The 26,784-nt window shown below is 42.0% G+C and overlaps 1 protein-coding gene across 2 annotated transcripts in view; it reads right to left on the bottom strand.

Moving 5' to 3' along the window:
• Positions 1-26,784, bottom strand: part of akt3a (v-akt murine thymoma viral oncogene homolog 3a) — a 96,781-nt gene that overhangs the window by 55,143 nt on the left and 14,854 nt on the right. For both annotated transcript variants that reach the window (XM_026942277.3, XM_034302773.2), the window contains exon 2: positions 23,337-23,694. In XM_026942277.3, the coding sequence (XP_026798078.1) occupies positions 23,337-23,382 (46 nt within the window). In that variant the 5' untranslated portion in view covers positions 23,383-23,694. The remainder of the gene's footprint in view (positions 1-23,336; positions 23,695-26,784) is intronic.

The following is a 26,784-nucleotide window of genomic DNA, read 5'->3' as shown; positions in this document are numbered from 1 at the left end:
CAATTAAAACCCATTTCCGTCTATTACCAGCTACACTATCAAGTTCCTTACTCTACCGGTTCTCATCCCTTTTTGTGGCTGGCTGCAACTCTGTACAACTTTCTGAGCCCCCTCCATCTGGCCTTCTAAATTATACAGCAACCTCCATTTCTCTGTGCAGGGGACGTGGACTGCGCTGTAAACCTTCTGCTGCCACTACTAGCGTGTATGTAACTTTCATAAACAATGGCTATCGAACGCATAGAAGAACACGTCACTGCTGACCAGAACCAAACTATCTATTCTTGGCTAAGCAGCACTCCAAACTGCTGTGCTAGATCAAAATGTTTTGGCTCAGCGCACCGTGTTTCCTCACTTCCATTCTCTCTTTCAGCTTCTAACCACAACGTGATAAATACTGACAAAGAGATTCTCATAGATATCATTCTAAAAAAGAACAACATTTGATCATTTTGTTTCGTTTCGGTTTTTGTAACATATACAAATAGGTGTAAAAATTTTGTAATAATTTTCCTTTTAATTTTCAATAACTGCTTGTGTGCTTTTAAAAGGTTAATTAATAGTGTGATATCATGATTCTCCTACTGAGGGCAGAGATAGAAAACAAGGAAGATAAAAAAAAATCTAAATCAGGAAAGAGAGAGAATTTAAATGGCTGCTGTCATGCGAGACATGCTGAAACTTGCACTCTAGCACTTTGTTCCTTGCAGAGCAGCAATGCCTCACTTTGGTTAAAGTTTCATGAGTCGTTTCTCCAAAGGCTACATGATGTCCAACGATTCTGAGGTCAATGTTCCACTGCACTGCGATGCATTTCAGGTACATGTACATGTTTGTAAGGGAACTAGAAAGTGCCATTTGTAACTATAATCGCTCTGTGAAGTACTAATATGGGAAAAGCAGGAAGAGGCGCTCTACTGAGGAAGATGATACTGAAGCTTAGCAGTTTGTATAGAAACAATATGAACTGTATTAATATGTCTTTAATGGCATAAACTCTCATTAAAAAAATATTATTTCAGCTTCAGGAAAGTTCAAGAAGTTCAAGTAAGGCTTAAGAAATCACTTGACTCCAGGGATGAATGCAAGGGCAGCAGAGAGTACATGAGCATTTCTCTTACTAAGTAGCCTCATCAGTGTCTAAGGAGATGTATGATTATGAGCATGGGCTTGGAGAGAGATTATTAAGCCTACAACATGGACATAAACCAGCCAGACAGGGTCCTACTGGTTGTAGAGGCTAAAAATAATGCCTGCCCTCCAGCCCTATGGACTCTCAAATGCAGTGGACGACAGTGTCAGATGAAATATCATATGAAAGCCATGGCAGCAAGGGTGGCAGAACACAGGCACATCTGGTGATTAACCTTCAGCACAAAGAGACATGTGACAGAAAGTGACAGACCATGCTGCGACAGTGAGCTGCAGTGACCTGTCAATGTGCAAGGCCTGCTGAGAGCAACCTTTTGCAGGGTTAAGTGACCTGAAAGTGCCCTGTTGCTAGCACCTCTCGCCATTATCCTGATGGAGACAGGGCAAGCTGTGCTGATGTTTTACTGACCAATGTCCTTCATATGTTACAGTACAAGATTCAGTACAAGATTACACAAGATTCCTCATCCTGCCTCTATACAGACCTGGACAGAAGCTCTTGTTTTGCTTTGGTGTTCAAATATTACGTTTTTTTTTTTTTTTTTGATGTAATACCAGCTTCTGGATTTAATATATGTGCAAGTAATATGCGGTTCATAAAGGGATAACAAATTTCTCTTCTGAGACAAACATTTGACCATTGTCTACATACTGGGAAAAATAAACCTTTCATTAAAAAAAAAAAAAAACACGTGCACACTGTGGACATCATCAAACGTTGCTTAAAAGCATCTCCGTTTCATCTCCGCCAGAAGAATAAAACAGCTTCCTGATGGCTTTCAAGAGTGCATTTCCCCCCTCAGTCCCCACACTCTCGTAGTCTCTGCCTCACGCTCGCTCCCCCTCTATCCGGTCCTGCAAATTAGATCGGTGAAGAGGAGGAGGTGTGGCTCCCCGGGGCATGGCCCCACGGGATTGTGGGCTTGGCATGCCGATTTTCACAGCTTAATGGACTCGCTGCCTTCTGCCTCACCCCAGATGACTCCACGTTTCAGGAAAAAGGGATTTCCCTGGAAAGCTTTTCAGGAGAGATAGAGAGGCCACCGTGTAACAACCAGAGAATTAGCACGAAGAAGCAAGGAGGGTGCAGAGGGTCTTCAAAACGACACAAGCTGTCACAGAGTGGATCACTCGGAGATGTGTACAAAGATCCAGGCGAGCACATTTACAACATGAAACCGGAGTGAAAGATGATGGACTCCTAGTCTATACAAATGATAGACATGTCAAAAAAGATGGGCTTGGCAGTAAAACTGGGCAATGACAATATAATATTAACCTCAAAATAAATAGTCACAATACATTTTCTGAGATACTGCGTGTATCGTCACTATTTTTACAATTGCAAACTCTGTTTGGAAGCAGCTAATAATTTACACAACTATTTAGCAAACTTACTACATATATTGTGATACATATCATGTATCGAAGAACTGTCCTCAAGCATATCGTGATATGATATTTTTGTCATATCACCCAGCACTACTTGGTAGGTGACAGCTACTAACTCTGGTCTGGAGCAGGTAAGGTGAGCTGGGCCAGTAAATGGATCTTTGTCGCAGTAGAACCTCTAAGCAAATAGTAGCTTCTAGGAAATATGGATGTATGCCAAGGGCACTGATCTGATAGACCAAATGCCTACTGCTATGCTCTTTTAAGCAATAAGCTGGAAGCATTCACCAGAGATATTCATTTCCTTCTGGCTGATATTAAGTTCCTTCTAGCTGATATAAAACTCTGACAGTAAATATGCTCTCAGATGAGCTAACAGAAATGAGAAATGCAGTGTCTTCTTTCTATGCAAAATTCTGTACTATATAGGGATGCATCGATACAGATACTGGCTTTGGGCACTGGTCTGATACCATGCTCATTTACTCATACTCATAAAATACCAACATCTGATACCACGTGAAGCTACGTGACCTAAGCATTGCGCACGCTGTAACGCTAATGAACAGACGACACACAATGACAGCAATGTGGACGTATTTCACTGTTAATGATGGCAATCAAAGCAAAGATAGTTCTGTGAAAATATCACGAGGCGGTACTAACCTAGGTGAAAGAAAATAACAGCATTACCTATGTTATGTTGTTCTTGATGATTAGTCGAGATAGAAAGAGTAGCTTCAGTGCAAAAACATGCATGTGTGTGCTTTTCATGGCCACGATGCAAAGCAGGGAAACATAAACAGAGCTAAATAAAATGTTTCATAATGCCGTTTCATAATTCTAAACAGGTTACTCATATCGGTATCAGTATAGGTAACGAGTACCAAAAAACATTCTCGTACTGGATCTGGCAGGTTTGGAAATGGTATTGATATGTCCCTAGTACTATTCACCATGTGATTTGCTGTATAGATAGCCATTTCCAAACTGAATGATGGATTGAGGGACACGTTTATTTTTCATACACAGCCACAATCGGATCAAGCCAGTATGTAGTTCACGCCGGAGAAGATATCTCAGTTAAGACAGCTCTCTCGTCGTCCTCTGCCTGCAATGCTGCTCTCCAAACCTAAGACCAATCAGGAAGAGGATCAGCAACTTCCTGTCTCCTTATAATAGCCATCCTAATCCCATCTGCCCCTCTTATTGGACAGAGTGCTTAAAATACTAGGGCTCTCTTCATTTTTAGCCATTTAACTTATTATGTGATCAGCCTGCTTCTGCAGAGACGTCTAAAGTCAATTTTACACTGTGCGATTCCAGCAGTCTTTTACGATTATTACTTGTCACACTGTACGAGATAATCCCAGTAAGAATTCTATAACATGTTCTTCATGTCAGATTAAAAGATGAAGATAGCTACTACGTTCTGCCATACTGGTGTGCAGTGACTCAGCACAGGTTTATAGCTCTTCTCATTGTCATAATAGTAAATAAACTCTATGAACAGAGCTTTTTGTGAGTTACCTAGCTAGCTACACGTCTAGAAGCTGTAATTCATCCATTTCACGTCCCTTTTTGTCCTGTCATGATTTAACTGTGATGAGACATGATAGAGGCATTCTGACTGCTTCCACAATTCAACAAACTGCTCTTCTTTTAAATCCTGTATGTTTTGTTTACAAACATTTTCGCCGTTGCACGAACGTGTTTGTAGCTACCTCGGGAGTTTTGTATAATCATATGCCGTCCTCCTATTGGTAGATTTTAGAGGCGTGTCGTAACAGCGGTCACACTCTGAGATTTAAAGCAAAAACCTCTGATACTGCCGGAACTTTGTCGCCCGTTGTCTTTGGTTACACCAGCACTAAATGTCACATTATGCATTCTAAGACCACCAAAGACCAAAGATTATCTTTTATGATGCATGATTGTGCCTGCGATAGCAAAATCCAGCCGAATGTCATGCAGTGTAAAGCTGGCTTAAGTCGTAACACCAGTGTAAGAAATCTGAGCTGGACTGAAAACAGCACTTGATAAAGGCATGATAGAGACAAACACTCAAGCACAATGAATTCAGTACCGTAGCTCCTTAGAGCTGCGCTTTTATTTTGACTGCGAGATGAAGATGCGTGGCTGTGAGTGTTGTAGTGACTCAGGCAGCACAGGAGTGCAGTGTTTCGGTGAGACAGACGCTAAAGCACTCCTCTGCTCATCAAACTGAGACAGCACAGCTGGAGGCTAGCCTTCGTCTCCATGTGGTACTGAATAATATAGCCCACTTAAAGACCTTTAGGAGTGTGAGTGTATGTGTGTGGACCAGCTACACAACAGTAGCAAAGATGCTGAGATTTTAGAGGAGATCTAATACTGAGAAGAAGAAGCGGGTAAAGACAGAAGAGACAGACACACTTTACACATTTGTAATTCTAACTTTGTGGGGCATTTCCATTGACTTGTAACAAATGCTACATATCCACATAACCCTAAAAGTATCAAAAGTAAATGATAATCTTTTGCCTCTTTTAGTTTTAGAAATAAAAGCTGCATTTTTTTTTTTAATAAAAAGTTATTTAACTCAACACTTTTCCCCATGATGATATAAAACCATGAGAATGCACACCTCATACACAAGGGCAATTCAGGGAAATTTATTATTCATGTGTTTCAAAACATTATTTAAATAATATTAGAATATTTGAAATATCATACACACATGCATGCAAACCAACACTAAGCCTTTACCCACAGCAGTATGTGAGTGTGTGTGTGGATGTGCGGTTTATTCATTCCACTTTTATACTTAATTTTAAAACATCCTTGCAAGGCCATGAGTTGCTTGAACTAGTTAATTTAACTGTCTCCTACCGTAGCACATACAATTAGTTGATGAGCTACACAATGATTTCCTAGGGAGAGAGTGAGCAGTTCCACACATACATACATACATACATACATTTATATATATATATATATATATATATATATATATATATATATATATATATATATATATATATATATACATACATACACACACACACACACACATATACATATGGCAGCTGTAATCAAACTCTAATTTACTACTTTTCAAAGCTTGACTACTGAGACAAACCACATGAGATAGGACAAGAAGTGTCTCCGTTTGTACAGGCATGGAGGAAATATCTTTGTTTCTCTGCACTGAACGAGTTACACTTTTATCATGACACTGGGATAAAAATATTACACACCAGTGTGTTAGCAGGGAAACAGATGTGTCATGCTGATGAAGGTGGTGCTATGACCTTTTGTCTTAAATTGAGATATGTTTCACAAAAATGCACCCGGAAAAATAAACTACCTGATGAATAGCTATCGGACTTGCAGCTAATGCATAGCATGTCCTTTGAAGAAACAACAACGCGATGAGCAAAGACCAAAACATTCACAACCTGCAGGCAGCTACACATCTGCTCACAGACGGCACGCTGTCCCACAACCGAGCTAGACATGCAACTCTAGTGATTACTGTTACTATCTGTCTGTCTTTTGCGCTCTAGGTATTACTACTGGGTTTATATCAAACCGTTTGGTGGTTGCAATGTTCATTTCCAAAGGCATAGGTTTAAGGGAAGACTGTGTGTCCCCTTGCAGTATTTTGAAGGGAGTCAGCTATCCCACTCAATTGTGAATGCTCAGCACATGGTGGTTTCGCTTTTGGTTATTTCTGGATGTGAAATTTGGCCAAAAATATATAAAAATTGCATAATATTCCCCTCATTTTTTGCTGCGGAAAAACAGCCTGTCAGCCACGTTTACCGTGGCAGAACACATAGCTTTTTTTTTCTAGTGATTGTGATGGACATGGCTAAAATAGAGGTAAACTTACATTTAAATGTAAGACACTGTCAGACAGAAGCTACTGCAAACTGTAGGCTCAGTTTTGTTTAAAAAGGAAATACTAATGCCTTTGCCTAGTAGTTAGTAGTTAGTGTTTAGGCTTGACGACATTAGTTATATAAATCGTTCTATGAACTGCACCATAAAAACTGCCATGAACTGCTATGAACCCCAGATACCTTCCTGTGCGCACACATGCCGAGACTTTAGTGACAAAGTGACCATTTGACACAGTATAAGCAATAAATACTGCTGCCATACTGCCATCTATCTCCTACATTTTTTGCTGAAGTTTTTAGAGAAACCTATTTCAGCTTGGGATGTTGCACAGGCTCATAAGGAGGGGTCTTAAGGAACTCCAGCACAAGAGGGAGATCGTTCAGGGAATCGAGTTGAATGGAGGTGCCTCTCCCCTTTCCAGAAACATCAAGTTCATGAGCCCCCAAATGCGCTGCAATGGCCGTAACAGGATGTCACTAGGACGTCATCAGTGTGTCTGCATTCAGTGCTCAGGCAGCACACATCTGGGCACAGATGTTCACCAGGTGAGACCATCAGCAATGCAATTCAGGTATCAACAGGTAGGTATCAACAGGTAGGCCTACCTGATTTTGTTCAGTCATACGTCTTAAAGTGCATACTACTGATACCGGACATGGTTAAACTGACAAACTAAATCTAAAACATCTTTTTAAACTCTTGATTAAAAAAAAAATCCTTGCACTGTGACCTAGTAAAATCTCTTGGTCCCACAGGTCGCACATCACCATCCAATCGCACTCAAACTACCACAATGGTGAGGGATGATGGAAAAAATGCAGAGGAAGGAACTGACCAGCAAGGAGAATGAGACTGAATATTTGTGGGAAAAAATAACCTCAGTTATCATTTTAGCTATTATCCTGTAGCCCTGCTTAAAGCAGTGTAAAAAAGCAGACTGGTCAGGAATCCGATCCCCCAAAAACTTCATTTGGCAAACGCCCCTCTCAATGACACCGAGATCATAAACCTGTTACAAAAACCTACAGACTACGAGTGTCATACATTCTGACAGGTTCCTAAATCTATACAGAGCATGAGTGAGTGTCTCTTTCCCGCCTCCACTGGAGCTGCTAGGTAATGGATGTGCATCGGTTCCGGGGTCAGTCTGGACAACTGCAGAGCTCAAAGTCTGTGAGCAGGAAATGTCCTTGTGCCTCTAGACATCAGTCCAGCCACAGCATAAACAAGCAGAAAGACATGGCTATTTGGGCATGCATTTGAATCCTCCCTCTCGGTTGATGGCAGCAACAGCATCAATTGATACACCTCATGCTGTCTGCATGCTGATAGAGGTTCGGTCTGCCCCTTCATCGCCCTTTACAGCCCAGTCTATTTACCCAGCACTAAACTTTTAAAGCTCGGCCATTGCGATTTTAAAGTCTGTTTTGAAAAGTGTAAGAGCGCAATACTGGGATCCATTTCAGCTTTTACACCTTGCGTCTGCACCATGTCTATTAAGCCACATTAGCAGGGCAAGATGGGGACATAAATAGCAGAGACAGGATTATTTGGTAGGAGCAGAACAGTGATTTAGATATTTATGTGGGTTTGGATTATTATTCAGAGAGCTTGACTGACAGCGCAGCATGAAAAGACAGCTCCTGCAAAGGCACCCTTACTGGAAATATTGAGAAATATTAAGATGTAATTAAATCTTTTCAGTCTAAGATAATAAGAACTGTTATGATAAACAGTTTCCATAAACAACCCAAACACACTGAACCAGAATGAAACATGCAACACTTCGAAAAACAGATGGACCCTGAATCCCTAGTAATGGTCACAACATTTGGCAAACCACCTTGTCTCTGTTATACCAGCAACATTAATTGGAACAGACTTTGGTTGAGCTCTTTGAGGGAATGTCATCTGGTTACTACTGATCTCTTTAGCCCATTAGCCTTGTGCTCTCCGAGACCTCTGCAGTACTAACAAGGTAATAAGGGATTCCTCTTCTTCATGGCCACACGCAGTACCTGCTGTAGCTTTTGGCCTCCTCTGCCAAGCTGCGAGTTTGAACCCAGGATGATGTGGGGAAAAAAACAAAGCAATAAGCTTTACTTCTTTGTACATACTGTTGATGGTGTTGATGTGATGTATAGAATGTAGAACTCTGCCTCCCCTGTTGATAGCGATGCTTAAGCAGTTTTACACTGTGCGATTGCAGTGGTCTTTTTAGGATTATTACTTTTCACACTGTACAAGAAGATCCCGATAAAATCGATGCCGAATTCTATAACAGACCACGATAACGTGGTCTTCGTGTCGGATTATATGATGAAGCTCCTCTAACGATAGATCTTTGATTTAAGAAAAAGACTACCTTCAGTCCCTGTACCTTCAGACTGTCATCAGTCCCTTCGATCCAGGCTTGTTAGTACACGGAAACCTTCTACAAAGTGAGCTTGAGGTAATAATGATGGCTGTGAGACAACAAAGCTGCAGTTGCTGATCACTGTATTACTTTATAATCAGTCTCCAAAATGGTGCTTGCCTGTGACTTAGTAACAGCTAATCCTTAACAACTGAGGTAAACGGTATTCACACAGCAGTGACTGTCATTATAGTCAAAATGATTCAGTTTGCCAACAACAATGGTTCAGTTTGTAAAACACCGCACTGAAGTCTTTCCTCCGGAAGTGAGTTTGTGTAGCAATACTGTGTGTGTTTGTGCGTGTGTGTGTGTGTGTGTGCGCTAATCACCACAAAAACCCCTGGTGTATGCCTCCCTGGAGCTGGCACTGTGAGCATTGTGCATAGTGAGTTAACATGTTACAGTCTACTTTCTATCAGGGGTTCCTGAGTCTATGTATGTACAAGCCTATGTAGAATAGTAAGAAGAAAAAAAGCGAGAGAAAAGATGAAGGTGTTTTTGTAGAGTTGCAAAAAAACAGAACTAGAGAGACATAGAAAGCAAAAGATTGGAGCCAGAGGGGGAGGAAAAGGGTGCAACAAAGACAGCGGTGGGGTGATTGATATCAGGAGTGTTTTGGCACAGACGCCTGATCGGTGCCAGCTCGAGCAGCAATGAACCCACTGAACCTAGCAAAGCCTCGCTCGGTTCAGCTCAGATCAGCCTGTACTGTCACCCTCCTGCATTCTACAGCATGCTGTCTCAACACACCCACACCATCACACCGCATAGCTCGAGCACAGGAACAACATGCAACATACTCTTTTGGCTTAAACTACAAGATTAAGAGCCACGTGTGAATATTCAGTTCTAAATAGGACGCAAGAGTGATAAACAAATACGAAGAAAACATTTCCTCCAAAGGATTACCATTCAATATATGAAAATTCCACCAAGCGCCCCCAACATGTCTATAGCAGAAACAGACTATTGTAAGTGAAAAGCTTTTTGCATATCCCATTTCATCATTATTCACAGTCTCTGTTGGAGGATGAGATCTTTTTGATAATGCTCATAATGAGGGGGAAAAAGTGACATCTGAGATCACAAAGGCCATCTTGTCGAAAGAATTCAGAGGAATGACTTTTATCTCTCTGCCACTGTGGCAGCTCAACCACAATGACCTGGCAGCAGAGGCATCACTCATACCGCTGGACTGAACCCTCAGCTCCATTGCATGTTTAAAACCAGTGTGAACCTGCTCACGCTACAGCACTCCATTAGTCTCTCAGCTAGAGATTATGAATGAATGATTGCGGCGCTCTAACAATGCACTTCCTATGAAGCTTCAGTATGACAACCTCCATTCAGTCCACTATTTGCTCTACTACACACAACTTTGGGGATTCAATGAGCACTTGAGGATGTGAGTGAAGTCCTTGATTAGTAACTCCTCTCTTTATATAGAGCAGGTATTCATCCAGAAACATAAAGCACAGAATGTCTTGAAAACTCAGTGAGGAGACTATTTCAGTTAGTAAGGAACAGGGCATCATGCCCATTCATTCAGTAAACAGGCCAAAACAGGAACTCAAGAAAAAAAAAAGTGTCTTAAGTAAGGTGTTGGGCCACTTTGAGCCAACAAAACAGCTTCAGTTTGCCTTGGCACAGATTCTCTGGAATGGTTCTAGACATATGAAAGCCATTCTTCCAGAAGATATTCCCTCAGTTGGTGTTTAGATGATGGTGATGGATAGCGCCGTATAACACGTTGGTATAAAATCTCCCACGCATGTTCAATTGGGTTGAGATCTGGTGACTGCAAAGTAGGAATGTTACTGTATATGAATACATTAATCGGATTGAACAGATAACGTGTCATAAAAAGATACAAATAGGAGGTGCACTATTTTTTTTTTTGACCCTGCCCTAAACAATGCCTTACAGAGTACCATATTTCTACCGTATATCACAAACTAGGCCAAAATTCAGAAAGGAAATATGCCTTTATTTATAGAGCCACCACTCCATATAGCTCACGCAGTCTCCAAAAAACAATCATTTAATTCATTTAAAAAATATTAACTTTGTTCATTGGGCCTCATCTATCTAGCTGGATGCAATCAGATATATGAGCAGTGACAAAAAATTTAGTATTCATGAAAAGCCCATAAATTCAGAAAAACTTTCGTGTCCTACTCCTGCACTGGAGTGTGTGTAAATTGACGCATAAGAGAACTGTCAAGTTCAATTTATTTAAAACTGACACAAATTAAATATTTTTAGACCCATCGTTTCATATAAGCCTAAATGGAAAAAAGGAAGTCTAAAAGGAAATTTTATATATACACACACACACACACAGAGTCAGGTCCTTAAGCATTTGGACAGTGACACAATTTTCATAATTTTGCCTCTGTACACCACTATAATCAAATTTGAAATGAAATGTTGACTTTCAGCTTTAATTCAAGGGGTTTAACAAAAATATTGCATTAACCATTTGGGAATTACAGCCATTCCCTCCATTTTCACATGCTCAAAAGTAATTGGACGAACTAACAATTATAAATATTAGGATTATTTTTAATACTTGGATGCAAATCCTTTGCAGTCTGGAAACCATGGACATCAACCCAAGAGATGCTTTGCCAGGCCTTTACTGCAGCCGCCTTCAGTTGCTGCTTGTTTGTGGGGCTTTCTGCCTTCATTTGACTGAATATGAGCAGAAAGTATAGCTCTATATACTTCAGAATTCATCCTGCTACTTCTATCAGCAGTCACATCATCACTGAACACCAGTGACCCAGTTCCACTGGCAGCCATACATGTCCATGCCATAACGCTTCCTCCACATGTTTGACAGATGATACGGTATGCTTTGGAACATGAGCCCTTCCTTTCCTTCTCCATACTCTCCTCTTCCCATCATTCTGGTACAAGAATGCATCTTGCATCAGAACTGATCAGGCTTTTTTAAGAGGTTTTTTAGCACAGTCTAATCTGACCTTTCTGTTCTTGAGTGTTACGAGTGGTTTGCATCTTGAGATAAAGCCTCTACATTTACATTCATGAAGGCGTCTCTTTATTATAGACTTTGACAATGAGACGCCTACCTCCTCCAGAGTGTCCTTGACTTGGCTAGATGTTGTGGAGGGGTTTTTCTTCACCAAGAAAAGAATTCTGTGATCATCCACTTTAGTTGCTGAGCTCGCCAGTGCATTCCTTCTTTTTTATGAATGTACCAAACTGGTGATTTGACCACTCCTAAAGTTTCTGCTATCTCTCTGATAGGCCTGTTTTTTCAGCCTAATGATGGCCTCCTTCACTTGCATCGACACCTCTTTGGACTTAGTGAGAGTTCCCATGAACAGCTACCAAACGCAATTCAACACTTGGAATCAACTCCAGACCTTTTATCTCCTTAACCTGTCATGAAATAAGGAGGATACAGGCCACATTTGGTGGCGCATGGAGGGAATCTGCAAAAAATGGCTGTAATTCCTAAACGGTTAATGCAATATTTTTGTTAAACCCATCGATATTAAACCGAAAGTCTACACTTCAATCACATCTTGATTGCTTCATTTCAAATCCATTGTGGTGGTGTACAGAGGCAGAATTACAAAAATTGTGTCACTGCCCAAATACTTACGGACCTGACTGTGTATATGGTAGCTATAAGCCGAGGCAGTACAAATGGCAGAATTGATATTACTGATATTGACATGATGCCCTTAGGAGGCAATGCATATATTTTTAATTTTTTTGGAGTATGAAATCTTACTTGGAAGTTGGTTAATTTTAGAATGCTTTGTCATGGTTTGTCCTCCCCCGATAACAGAGAAACTCTGTCAATTAGCAGTAATACTTTTTTACTCAGTTTTTTTGCCAAACCATTTTCTGTTGACCTCAATTATGTTGTGCCGGACGGACAATGCAGAATTCACCTCTGTTAATTCTCTCCATATTTTGCCCTGTTCAGGTGCTTTGACTGCTGTTAAATGATCATTGTTATTCTTGTAGAAGTGAGTCAAAAGGCCTCCACTTCTGCCTCGGATAAATTCTTCTGTTTTGGGCCATTCTTCAGCCATTTTGCACAGTTCTGCTCTGTGAACTTGGCCTTTTTATAAAGTTTTGTCAGCGTCACCAAACGCAAAGCAGCTGGGGCATGCACGCGTCCAGTTATTTACGGGTGATTGCCATTTATCAACATACACACGTGCATACGAAGAAAATCAGCGTTTACAAAACTTTTGTAAACCCAGTGTCATTTCTTAGAACCTTGCTGGAAAATCAAACGCCATTATAATGAAATGAGGCTTAAAGAACCCAAATAACTCACAGCACTGCGTCCCAGCTTCATAATAGATTGTTATAGTGTGTCTAGTGAACTTTTCTGATCTGGACTGTAGAAAACATAAAATATAAAATATCACAGTTCCTTGTAACAAACAGTTCCCTGATTTGGGAAAGACATTGTTGTTTTGAAACATTTAGTTTACTCAGTCACATTAGACAGACAGCTGGCCAGAAAATTCCACAGGACATCTGTCCGATTATCAACTTGAGTGATGTAGATAACTTGATGGAGCTGTGTGTGAGGAACTGTAGAAGTTCAAACTGCTATTATTTTTATTATTATTAGTAGTAGTAGTATTATTATTATTATCAGCACTTCTGATAGTTTTGGCTTTGCCCACATTTTTGAGGTGCTGGCCATCTCTGCCTGTCTAACACATTACAGTACGTGTACTTTATGGAAAAATGGAAAATCAGTTTTAATGTGGCGGATACATAAAGGTTTTTTATTACAATTGAGCTATTAGTCAGATTATTAACTCAAATTTTAAATACTATACTTCAAGCACAGAAGCAAACTGCAGACACGAATCAATTTCCACTTAAGAACTTCATTCTCGCCACATCACTTTGTGATTCTCTGAACCTGTCTGTCTCTCTCCCACCACCCTGTCTCTCTCTGTCCCTCAGGCTGTCTGTCTCTCTCCCACCAACCTGTCTCTCTCTGTCCCTCAGGCTGTCTGTCTCTCTCCCACCACCCTGTCTCTCTCTGTCCCTCAGGCTGTCTGTCTCTCTCCCACCACCCTGTCTCTCTCTGTCCCTCAGTCTGTCTGTCTCTCTCCCACCAACCTGTATCTCTCTGTCCCTCAGGCTGTCTGTCTCTCTCCCACCACCCTGTATCTCTCTGTCCCTCAGTCTGTCTGTCTCTCTCCCACCACCCTGTCTCTCTCTGTCCCTCAGTCTGTCTGTCTCTCTCCCACCACCCTGTCTCTCTCTGTCCCTCAGGCTGTCTGTCTCTCTCCCACCACCCTGTCTCTCTCTGTCCCTCAGGCTGTCTGTCTCTCCCACATCCCTGTCTCTTTATCTCTCTCCAATGTCCTTTTTTTCCCTCTGTGTCTCTGTCTCTCTCATGTCCCTTTTTCTCTCTGGGTCTCTCACTCTCTCTCTCATCCCTGTGTCTCTGTCTCTCCCCCACATCCCTTTCTCTCTCTGTGTCGCTGTCTTTCTCCCACATCCCTGTGTCTCTGTCTCTCTCCCACAACCCTGTGTCTCTTTTTCTCTGTCTGTCTCTCTCCCACATCCCTGTGTCTCTGTCTCTCTCCAACATCCCTGTGTCTCTGTCTCTCTCCCACATCCCTGTGTCTCTGTCTCTCTCCCACATCCCTGTGTCTCTGTCTCTCTCCCACATCCCTTTCTCTCTCTGTGTGTCTATGTCTCTTTCCCACATCCTTTTTTCTCTGTGTCTCTGTCTTTCTCCCACATCCCTGTGTCTCTGTCTCTTTCCCACAACCCTGTGTCTCTTTTTCTCTGTCTGTCTCTCTCCCACATCCCTGTGTCTCTCTCTCTCTCCCACATCCCTTTCTCTCTCTGTGTGTCTATGTCTCTTTCCCACATCCTTTTTTCTCTCTGTGTCTCTGTCTTTCTCCCACATCGCTGTGTCTCTGTCTCTCTCCCACATCCATGTGTCTCTGTCTCTTTCCCACAACCCTGTGTCTCTTTTTCTCTGTCTGTCTCTCTCCCACATCCCTGTGTCTCTGTCTCTCTCCCACATCCCTGTGTCTCTGTCTCTCTCCCACATCCCTGTGTCTCTGTCTCTCTCCCACATCCATTTCTCTCTCTGTGTGTCTATGTCTCTTTCCCACATCCTTTTTTCTCTCTGTGTCGCTGTCTTTCTCCCACATCCCTGTGTCTCTGTCTCTCTCCCACATCCCTGCGTCTCTCTTTTTCTCTGTCTGTCTCTCTACCACATCCTTGTGTCTCTGTCTGTCTCTCTACCACATCCTTGTGTCTCTGTCTTTCTCCCACATCCCTGTGTCTCTGTCTTTCTCCCACATCCTTGTGTCTCTGTCTTTCTCCCACATCCCTGTGTCTCTGTCTTTCTCCCACATCCTTGTGTCTCTGTCTCTCTCCCACATCCCTGTGTCTCTGTCTCTCTCCCACATCCCTGTGTCTCTGTCTCTCTCCCACATCCCTGTGTCTCTGTCTCTCTCCCACATCCCTGTGTCTCTGTCTTTCTCCCACATCCCTGTGTCTCTGTCTCTCTCCCACATCTTTGTGTCTCTGTCTCTCTCCCACATCCCCGCGTCTCTCTTTTTCGCAGTCTGTCTCTCTCCCACATCCTTGTGTCTCTGTCTGTCTCTCATCAGCAGCTGAGATGGAGAACAGCAGCCAGAGGAAGCTGCGGAGGCAAAGCTATTTTCATCCACAAAGACCAACTTTCACACAGGAAGTCTAAGATGGGAAAGATGTCAGACATGTTCTCCCTTTTTTCAAACAACATCCGCCAAGCGACTGATTCATATAGCTGGGGTTTGGCAAACACTTTGATTGTCCCTGATGTGAAACAAATTGCTTTCTGTGTACTTTTGCATGTGAGTTTGATCAGGAATGATGGGGTAAAACAGTGTACACTCCATGAGCAGAAAATACACTTCACCATCCTGCAGGGGGATATTTTGGCCCAGGGGGAATAATGATGTGCAATAGAAGCCCACTGACAGACCACTTGTGGTATTTCACATGAAAGATTGATGAAACACTTAAAAAAATAAAGGGGAGGATGTTGCACAGCTGAAAGCAGGTGCGTGTCAGCAGCAGGCCGGCTGGCTGGCTGGCTGCATATTCATTGCAGGGGGGTAAGATGATAGTCCGTGCTCAGCGGGTGCACTGTGTGGGAGTGCTTGGCTGGCACCGGCAAACACCAGCTCTGTCGTGCATTTCCAATTTACCTAATGGCTCATCATGAAGTTGTGAGAAGGGCTACCCCTGCATTAATGACAGATGAATTCAACTGAGCAAAAGAGCGAAATCCAAATCAAGCATCCAAATAAAAAGACACTAAGATCTCACAGAATGGACTGTGTGGACTGTGAACAGTTAAACTGCCAAAACATCACTACGTGCCCAGAGGTGGCTGTTTTGACCTTTTCTAAAGGCACTTTAGGCCTTCATAACAGTATCAGAAAGTTCATTTAGATCATATGCCTGCTATCAAAGAGCTGCAAGTCAGCAGATTTCCCTGGTGGCCATGCTGTGGCATTCTGCACCATCCTGACATTAGACCAGTGACACCCGAGACATGAGACATGGCAGGTAGAGCCGCATGATTGGAAGCAAACAAAAGAGAGCTTCATTGTATCTTACGCACCCATTAAAGAGCAGTGATGCATGCACGCTGGTAAACCACTGACGGTGGTTTAAGCTTCCTGCTCAGTGATACACAGCAGGACATGCTCGACTTCTCAGAGGCTCGGACACACTCACCCACCCAGCGCATCATTATCTCATCACTAAAACATGCACGGACGCAAGGCAGACAGATAGATCGCCGAGAGGTGAGGAAATGCGTCATCAGCCTCAGCCCTCTCCTCCTGGGGACATGGAGTGTACAATTTTATCTCTTCTACTTGCCCTCCCTCTCTCTCGTCTCTAACTCTAAATCCTGGAAGGCTTGCATCAAAACCATAAACCGAGTGTGTCCTGGAATCTCTCTGTGTCCTCGCTCGGTCTCGTTCTTATCCTGTCTGCCTGTGTTTCACCAAAGGGTGCGAGGGTCACACAATGGGTACCATAACCACTCTCACATGTATGTCTTTCTCCATCTCGGCTCTCCATCTCAGTTCTACACTTTTTCCTCGCTCTCTCCACATTTCAGAAGAATGACTAACACTGCAGTCAATCAGGTTGAAGCACGCAGTGAGTCAGCCTTGACCCACAGACAACCGCTCTGTCGTCTGACCCCTGCTGCCTGCATCACCCCCATGCACGACATGTTCACACACACACAGACAAGCACAAAAAACATTCACAGAGTCGTGACTGAGGGAGCTGTTGCATTCTTCTTATGTGCCAGTGCTGGTTTAACACACACACTAGCTGGCAGGCAGAAAAGCAAGCGGCACCGAGCGTGTGAGGGTGCGTGGAAGTGTGTGCACGTGTGTGGCCATAAAAGGAAGTGGCAGGCACATTTGGGTGTAGCACGCCACTGTGGCTATCCACTCACTGCTGCTTCAAACAAATAACAGGGTGAGCATCAGATGCGAGAAGGTCAGAGGAACAGTGGAAGAATACAGATGTTCCACAACTGGTACATTAGACACTCTTGATAAGGGTGTCTGCTAAATGCTATAAATGTAAATGCAAATTCGACATAGCTGACATGCTTATATACACCAGCGCTGCATGATGTAGACAAAATAGCGTATTGTATATATTGTTCCAAACTGCAATAAACCTTAAAACCTATTAAAACAAACTACTGAACCTGCGTTCAACATTCAACATGGTTATTGAGTGGCCTGCATTAATCTGAGCCAAAAAAACCTCACAGCTAACCAAAACAATGCTGTTTGTTCCAGTGTATATTGCAGGTGACTGAAAGGCCTATACGGTTGTAATAATTAACAAAAAAAATGCATTATTATATTATATTCTGCTTTGAGTAAAGCCAGACAGTGTCTCCAGTCTATAGATGGGTGCAGACCCAAATTGAAAACAGCAAATCTGCATTCATTTAACCAAAGAGTGTGTTTTAAGGACATTGCCCTTTATTGAAATTTAGTCTAATGGTGTGCCGGCGTCTGCTTCCCTCCTTCCAAATTCATTAAACTGCTAATTCAATCCCAGATGTCCTTTGGTGAATGTCTGGTAAACCCTTATAGTCACATCTTATAAAAATCATTATAGGCCAGTACAAAAAACTGTATTTTAAATCAGGATCATGATTTTATGTTTTCTTGATTAATTTAACATAATCTACTGCAAGGTTTGTGAAATTACATACCTTTTTTTTTTTATTGAATTCCCAATTCGTATGTTAGGTTATAAATTAACTGTCATCTTGGCTACATACAGTTTCGACATTAGTTACGTTCATATTTAGGATTATTTTGATTTGTAGATTTATAAATTTGAATGGCTATAGGCATATAATATACAGTGTGAAATCTGTTTTCTGCTGCATTTTCTTTGCATTTGTTTAAATTTTATTACAGAACGTGGTGGAGAAATCAGTAGCCCAGACACCCGGAATCAGCAGAGTTTGTGTCTCTAAATAAATAAGTAAATAAATAAACCCTTATTAAAAAGGCCCTTAAAAAACTCCTTATTGACTTCCGCAAAAGTTTTAATTTGGTAGCTACGTTTAAACGCATTTCAAGTAAATATGATGAACCTCAATGCTGTAAATAGAGCAAGCTACTCGTTCTGAATCCCAGCGCCTGCTGAAAAGCACAAACAGCCCAAACCGTGAGCTGGCTGTAGGTAGAATGGCTTTTACTAGGTGGACTAATTTGCTTGCATGGATGACAGACAATCGTTCAGAATCCAGAACACATGGGTCTGTGGAAGCACAAAATAAGCTGTCACATAACTCTCCTGTTCACAGTTAAACATAACGAGAGAAAATAAAGATGTTAGCCAGGCTCAAATAATATCTGTTACATGGGTGGGAGGAGAGAACACCACATCTCATAGCCAAAACGTTGGCCAGCAACTTGGTGAGGACGCAAACACGAAGTGCTACATTATGTGAAACTTTCTTAGAAAAGGATAATAATCATATGCTCATTCGTTTAGATTAATCTGTATTAATGCGCCTTAACTAACTAGCTCGCTATATACTATCACATTATGTACTTTACCACTTTTTTAGCCTAGTGAGTTAGGTTTCTAGGCAACCAAAACATGAGACTGCGCAGCACATTGGAGCTTTATAATTTTTCCAGCCCTCATTAGACTTTGTTAGCAAAACTGTTTAAAGCCTATCTTCTGAAGTTGTTGCAAGCTAACTAGAGTCCGGTTTTCATATCCAACCAAAATACATTTGTCTTCATGATCCACTAAGTTCATCCGAGATTCCTTTCTCAGTGGTAGTTTCCCAGCCTATCTATAAGGGTGTGGCTATATGAGCCCTCTCCATCAGGCTTACATCAAATAAGTACTGTTAGAGAGCACAAACTGGGCACATCGTGCAAGTGCTACAGCCCCAATGGCACATTTAGAGCCAGGCCAAAGCACTCAGCATGACTTATAGTCCAGAACAGAGTAGAAAGCACATAAACTCTAAAATGGGACCGCACACAATGTCCTCGCTTGGCCCTGAGATACTGAGAGAGGAGGAAACAGAGGAGGACATGGATCACAAGAAGGAGATGACTGCATCAAACATTTGCGAGCTTTATACTGCTAGACATGAAAGAAGTGAGCACGGTCTACAGTGCAAGGTCAGTGTGTGATGTGTGTGTGTGGGAGAGAGTGAAATGTGTATATAAGCTCTGACTGAAAGCATGTAAATTCCTCAAGGGATATAAAAAAATGTGACAATAACGTGATCAGAGTTTGTGAAGGCATGGATGGAATGTGACGTATGAAAGAAAGCTTGCATGTGTGTATGAATGTCCAAAAGACTCTGAGACACAGACGCAGAGAGAAAGAGAGACAGAGAGAGAGAGAGAGAGAGAGAGAGAGAGAGAGATTCATTCATGTCCCTGCATCCTCCTCTCAGTACAGAGTGTTCCTGGTCCTGCGGGAGAGAGCATGGCAGCCATGTGACTTCCAGCACTAAGCTCTACAGTCTCGCCTCTGATCCACAGACACACACTCACACACACTCAGACACACACATACACATTAGTAATGCCACTTCACATTCACAACATGGCATCAGTTTATCCAAAAGGCCTCTTTGATTTTCTTTGGTATTAAGTACACAATGCAATACAGTTTTTAAAAAAAAAAATAATAAATCAGCACAGTAAAGTGCAGTTCTATATGTTATAAGTGTATGTAGTATGTTAGCACGACAACATACAAACACAATTAACATTGTATCCCATTGTGTTAGTGTGACAGAGTGCATGTGGTCAAGCAGCACCACCATAAAAAGCATGAATTAGAGACGGGAGGAAGTTTTTGGTGAGAGTCGAATAGGTCTCTGTTTGTGGTGGGAGCTCCTAGTGTCCCATTCATAGTGGTGTAGTAAACAGGAAATTATGTCATCCGTTTGGTCATCCTCTGCTCATTCTCTCTCTCTCTCTCTCTCTCTCTCTCTCTCTCTCTGTCCATTTCCCCATTACACAACCTTACTTTTAAAAGAGATCTGAATGGACGGCCAGGCCAAGCGAGGGACACAGCCAAAAACTTCTGCTGGAGCAAACACTAGTACGACGTCTAGCACAACAGAGGTGAGGAGAAAGCACATATAAAGACAAAAGGTAAAGAATAAAGAAAAAGTGGGGTGACAAAACAGACATAGACAGCAATAAAATGGGAAATTAAAGGTAGAAGCAGACTCCGAGAAGGTCGAGTGAAAGCAATAATGGAAACAGAGAGTAGAGGAGACAAAGCGGGAAAAGAAAGGAAAAGGAGAGGGTGATCAGGGTCATCCTGGCCGACAGCCAAGCCCAACACAACGAGCTCTGTTTCCCAGAGCAGTCCACGAACACACACACACACACACACACACACACACACACACACACACACATACGTCAACTTATTCTCCACTCTACATCTTCAGGCCCAACCCAGGTGTGGCCTTGGCCACTAAAGCACACACAAACAGTATCACAATTCAATCAGCATGGCAACTTCTTACATGCTTTCCAGAAAAAAAAGAAAAAAAAAAAAACCAGTAGTGGCAAGCTGGTAACTCATATTCTGATTGATAGCAAACTTATGCTTTTGTCTTATGTCATCACTGCACCTCATTTCTCCTTTGTGATGACCAAGTACGTCTTTCCTAAATGCAATGCAGTCTATAAGCAGTCATAAATTCATCTTATACATGTTTCATCAAGTCTTTTAAAAAAAATTGTTTCCTGCTACAATTGACACAGATAGTGGAACAACTTGATTTTTTGATTCAGGATGCCACAATGTCTTTACAAAACAAGTCCATATGAATCTTGATTTGGAAAGTGGATAGCACTGCTCCTATCAAGCCTCCAAGGTGTTCATTCCTGAGCTCAGGTTACTGTCTGCGTGGAGTTTCACATGTTCTTGGCATGTCCGTGTGGGTTTCGTCCGAGTCCTCCGGTTTCCTTCCACCTCCCTAAAACATGCTGGTAGGTGGACTGACTACTCTAAATTGCCCCTAGGTATGAATAAGTGTGTGAATGTGTGTCCATAAATGGTGTGCTCGTGCTTCATGCCCAGTGTTCCTGGGATAGGCTCTGAATCCATGGCGACCCTGACCAGGATAAAGCAGTTACTGAAGATGAATGAATGAATCAATGAATGAATGAATGTTGATTTCTGTAATCTACATTCTGATTTTTATAGTATGTCCATTTGCTGCAAATAAAACCACTATGAAAATCACTTTTCTTCCAATAGTTTTTCTCATTAAAAAATGTATTTATTAAATAAAAATGTTTATGCATTAGTCCATGTCAGGTTGATTGTGATGTTTTCTACATCAGTGCAGAATCTTTCAAGTGAGAATCAAGAGGTGAACCTGGGAAATTATTCTCTCATCCCTAAAGTTTATTGGTTTGGAGCTGTAAAGTCGTAGACAGCCGATGTATCAAACAGGCAGCCCTTGAAACAAAGCAGCTTTGAGATCTGGCCAAATCATCCCACTTCTGCAGCTTGTGATGCAGAGTATATGCTAAGGTTCAAGATTGTGAAAAAAGCCACCAAATCACATCAGGCAATAAACATCACCGTTGTGATGCCTGAAAAAAAGTTATTCTGACTGATCACCATTATCCTATGATGAAACATTTCTATTTGATGGGAGTGCTCTCTTCTACGTTGGCAACGTCACCATCCACAGGGCACAAGGACACAGTGAATGGTTTGATGAGGCTGAAAAATAATACTATGACCAGATCTAAACCCAGTCTGGCCCATTTTGGACTGATGTTTTAGACAACGCTCTCCACAACCATCATCACCACAAACCAACTGAGGGAATATCAGGTCCACTGAAGCTGTTCTGGTGGCTCATGGTGGCCCAACACCTTACTGAAACTCTTTATCCTGTTTGTACTTCCTTAATATGTATTTATTTCTAATACAATATAAATATTTGTACATGTTAGCTGTTTACGTTAGTACTAGGTGTATATCAGCCTGCTTCGTTTGAGATGAGCAGTGACAGAGGGAGCACACTTGAACGTAAAGCAAGGGCAAAGAGATCACAGACTCTCACACACCCAAACAGCCAGACAGAGAGAGACAGTGAGCTAGAGAGAGAGAGAGAGAGAGAGAGAGAGAGAGAGAGAGTGAGAGAGAGAGAGAAGGGGGGGGGGGCGGTTTGATAATGGACAGGAAAACCCAAGGCAATACAGAGACAAATCCCACCCATAATTAAAGATGCCACCTCAGAGTGTCAGAGTGTGCAGTCTGGACCTGATGGACACGTTTTTATTCACGTTCAACACGGAGCTGCTGGAATTTACGCAATACAGTGAGTATGGATGCTGTGTTTACATACCATGACCTACCTAATATCTGCCACAGGAATACAGATTTCAAACAATGTCCCTTTATAAGCGTAAAGGACTCTGAGACAGCACTATTACAAACATGCATTAAAATCAAACAGGCCATGTTACAGCCTGTGACTGACTGCAAGTGTGTGTGTGTGTGTGTTCAGAAATCCCCATCAAAAGGGCATTCAGCAGTCAGTCATAGTCAGCCACTTACACAAACACACAAGAACATACATACATGTTCTACATCACATCTGTGTAGTGTGAAAGTATACTTAGTTACATGCATGTGTAAACACACACACACACCCACACACACACACACACACACACACACACACACACACACACACACACACAGGCACGCCCACATCCACAAACTGGCATCTACAAGCGTAATGTGACTGAAGCCATGCTGTGGCATACTACAGCAGTAGAGCCCACCCATGATAGAGGACTCCATCCCTGGAGACAACACACTCTCGCATTCACACGCAGACACGCGCAAGCCAAGCCCGTTAGTTAACTGAGAGTGGCGAGACACTTACCCCTCTTTTGCACCCAGCCTTCTTTGACGATGGTGACATCGCTCATGATGCCTCCGTCACGGTGTGCTCTCCACTCCAACACGCCAGCTCCAGAACGAGTGAGGAGGGAGGGGGGGAGGAAAGAAGGAGAGGAGAGGAAGAGGGGAGAGGAGGGGTCAGCGTCTCACTCCCTCCCTGCCTGGTGCTCTCCCTCTCTCTCTCTCTCTCTCTCTCTCTCTCTCTATGTCGCTTTGCTTGTCGTGTCTCTCTCTCTCGCTCTCTCTCCTGTGGAAGCTGTTATGGAGCAGGCTATCCCCCTCCTTCTGGCGCTTCTCTCTCACACTCTTCAGACCTTCCCACTCCTCAGCAGTGACTCAGCCTAGAACAAACACAAAAAAAAAAAATGGAATGCAAGGATTTTTCACTTCTCTGTCTCGACCCCTCCTTCCCACCCAAATTCTTAGCCAAACGATAAGCAACCATGAAAAACAAGCCTCCAGGTTTATTCCTCCTGCTCCATCTTTGCCCCACATGTTACCACTCCCAAAAGTAGCAAGATGTGATGCTACTGAGGATTGTTTCCATATCACTAACCCACAGAAGATGACTTTCGTTATGTCCGAAGTTGCATAGTGCACAGTTTTGTCATTTAGCAGTCATGTCCGAAAAGATTTTCAGCGTGCTTATGACATGCTACGATGCAAAACAATAGGCTCTCGATGGTGCGTCCAAGTCATATAGAGCATACTCATAACGCACTTTCATATTTGTAGGGAATACAGTAGTATGTCAGAGAGTAACCTCAAACATTCTTGCTCATGAAATATTGAGTACCATGACTATAAAAGCTCTCCGGACACAAAGAACATGTCAGAGTTGCCTTAAGACCACATGCTACATTATTACTGGAACAGATCAAAATTTATAATGCATTGAGAACAACGGTGAAGTAAGGGCAAAATATATCCCCACATTCCCCATATTTCTCATATTCAGCATTGTGTAACACGATTTTATGGAGTACCAGTAAATATTGATGTTCCGTTCTTCAGGCATGTCCATTATAGATTTTTAGATAAGGTTTAATGTAAAGTGTGAGCTATGGCCTCTATGTAACTTTCCATTGCTTCATGCAAAAATGAGAGATTTTGGAGGTGATATGCTGCAGGTACATTTATATTCATATAACATGAATCAAATGGCTTGAGCTTATCAAAATCCATAGGATCAACAATCAAAATGTGCTACCCTGAAGCACATGCATTCCTCTGCTATAATGAATGTGCAAATAATGCCTTCAAGCCACAGAATAGCATGCAAACCTCTTGGATTGCTGAAGTTCATGGAGCACAGAGGTCACATGACAGGTCCATGTTCAATAAATAGGAGTTTCGTCTACAACGTGTGCGTGACGGTCTTGGAAAACCCTTCGCGTGGTGAATACTGACATTTCTACTTTATATGGTTCTGAAACTACAGGTTTATAGATTTCTGTTTTGAATGCATCTCAACTACAAGTAAAGGTGTAGCTTTTTAAAATTGGATTACCCCCAAAAGTCGCCCACCTACCTCTACATTTATAACTAAATCTACTTTTCTAATCTAAAAACAGCATTGCAGCCAAAATTTAAAGAATTCTAAATTTATACTTTTCTAAATGTATAAAATGAGATTTCACTTGGATTATCAGCATCATCCATCTCAGTCTATCACATCACCTGAGGAAAAGTCACTCATAGCATTTAAACACGAGCCTCGTCATCGTCTCATCACTCAACAGACCACTGCTCACCCTCAGCGGGAAAATAATCAATGATTAAATCAGTCAGCTCTGTTGACTAAATTTCTTGTTACCGATGTCTTTTTAGGTTATTTAAACATTTTCAACTAATCTACTGTTGAGTGTGTAAGAGCTCTTCACTGTCTTGACAATGCATCAGGTGGCTGTTTTTTGGAATTCAGCCACAGCAACATTTATTCATGGAAAAGGACTATCACAGGACTATCACCGACCATATACAGTCCCCTCCGAAAGCATTTGAATGGCAAGGTCAATACTTTTCTTTTTGTTATACAGTGAAGACACTTTTTTGAGATCAAAAGATGAATATGAGATGATAGATCAGAATTTCAGCTTTCATTTCCTGGGGGGTTTCTCCCTTCAGTCTCCTCTTCAGGAGGTGAAATGCTGCTCAATTGGGTTAAGGTCTAGTGATTGACTTGGCAAGTCTAAAACCTTCCACTTTTTTTCTCCCTGATGAAGTCCTTTGTTGTGTTGGCAGTGTGTTTTGGGTCATTGTCTTGCTGGATGAAGTTCCTCCCAATTTGATTGGATGCATTTCTCTGTAAATTGGCAGACAAAATATTTCTGTAGATTTCTGAATTCATTCTGCTGCTACCATCATGAGTTACATCATCAATAAAGATTAGTGAGCCTGTTCCAGAAGCAGCCATGCAAGCCCAAGCCATGGCACTACCTCCACCGTACTTGACCAGTGAGCTTGTATGTTTTGGATCATGAGCAGACCCTTTCTCTCTGCACACTTTGACCTTTCCATCGTTTTGCTAGAGGTTAATCTTGGTTCATCTAATAGAGCGCTGCTAGGCAACAAGAAACACCTGTCAGTCACATGCTCACACATGTTCACAGTCACAATATTTTTGATCACTTGAAAAATGGGTGGGTTCAAACAAAAGGTGCCATGTTCTGGTTTAACAATTCTAGATGTAAATATCAGATTTCTGATCATCTCATATTCCTTTTTCGATCTCAAACCCAAATGTTTTCAGTCTTTAGCAAAAACAAAAGAATTGGCCTTGCTGTTCTTTCGGAGGCGACTGTATATGTGCTACAAGTGATTCAGGACCTGTTTTGTTGAGAACAGTCCACTAACCAAAAATATCCAGTTATCAGCAGCCCTGAAGACAGAAACTGACTGCTGATGAAGAGCTAGATCAGTGGTTCTCAAAGTGGGGATCAGGAACACACAAGAGACTGTAGGTTCTTCACAGCATTTTGAAGATGTTCTTGTCCAGAGTGACTTACAACAGTGCTTTGTATTTATCATTATTGTACACATGTTAATAATAATAATAATAATAATAATTTGAGTAGCTGAATTATATTGATAAATCAGTTTTAAGGGGGTCTATTAAATTTATTATACAGTTAATGGAGTCCCAGGCTGCAGAAAGGTTTGAGAATGCCTGGACTAGAGAATGATAAATAGAAGTCACGCTTGGATGAGCTACAGGCAGGTATTTCTAGTAGGATGGCCAGGAAGTTACACAGTTTTTAAAATCACACCAACACTGTTATGCCTAATACACTCATACCAGCACAGCACACAGCACTGTCAGTGTCGCATCCATGAAGAAAATGATCCACCATTCAAATAATATCTGGTCACTTAATCCTTTCCATCAATGGCGTAAATGCTGGCTGACATATTGCATACAGAAATGTATC

Source organism: Pangasianodon hypophthalmus, chromosome 3 (assembly GCF_027358585.1).
Source record: "Pangasianodon hypophthalmus isolate fPanHyp1 chromosome 3, fPanHyp1.pri, whole genome shotgun sequence".
Classification (NCBI taxonomy): Eukaryota; Metazoa; Chordata; class Actinopteri; order Siluriformes; family Pangasiidae; genus Pangasianodon; species Pangasianodon hypophthalmus.
The sequence above is the reverse complement of the archived record's forward strand: the minus strand, read 5'-3'. Positions and strand labels throughout refer to the sequence as shown.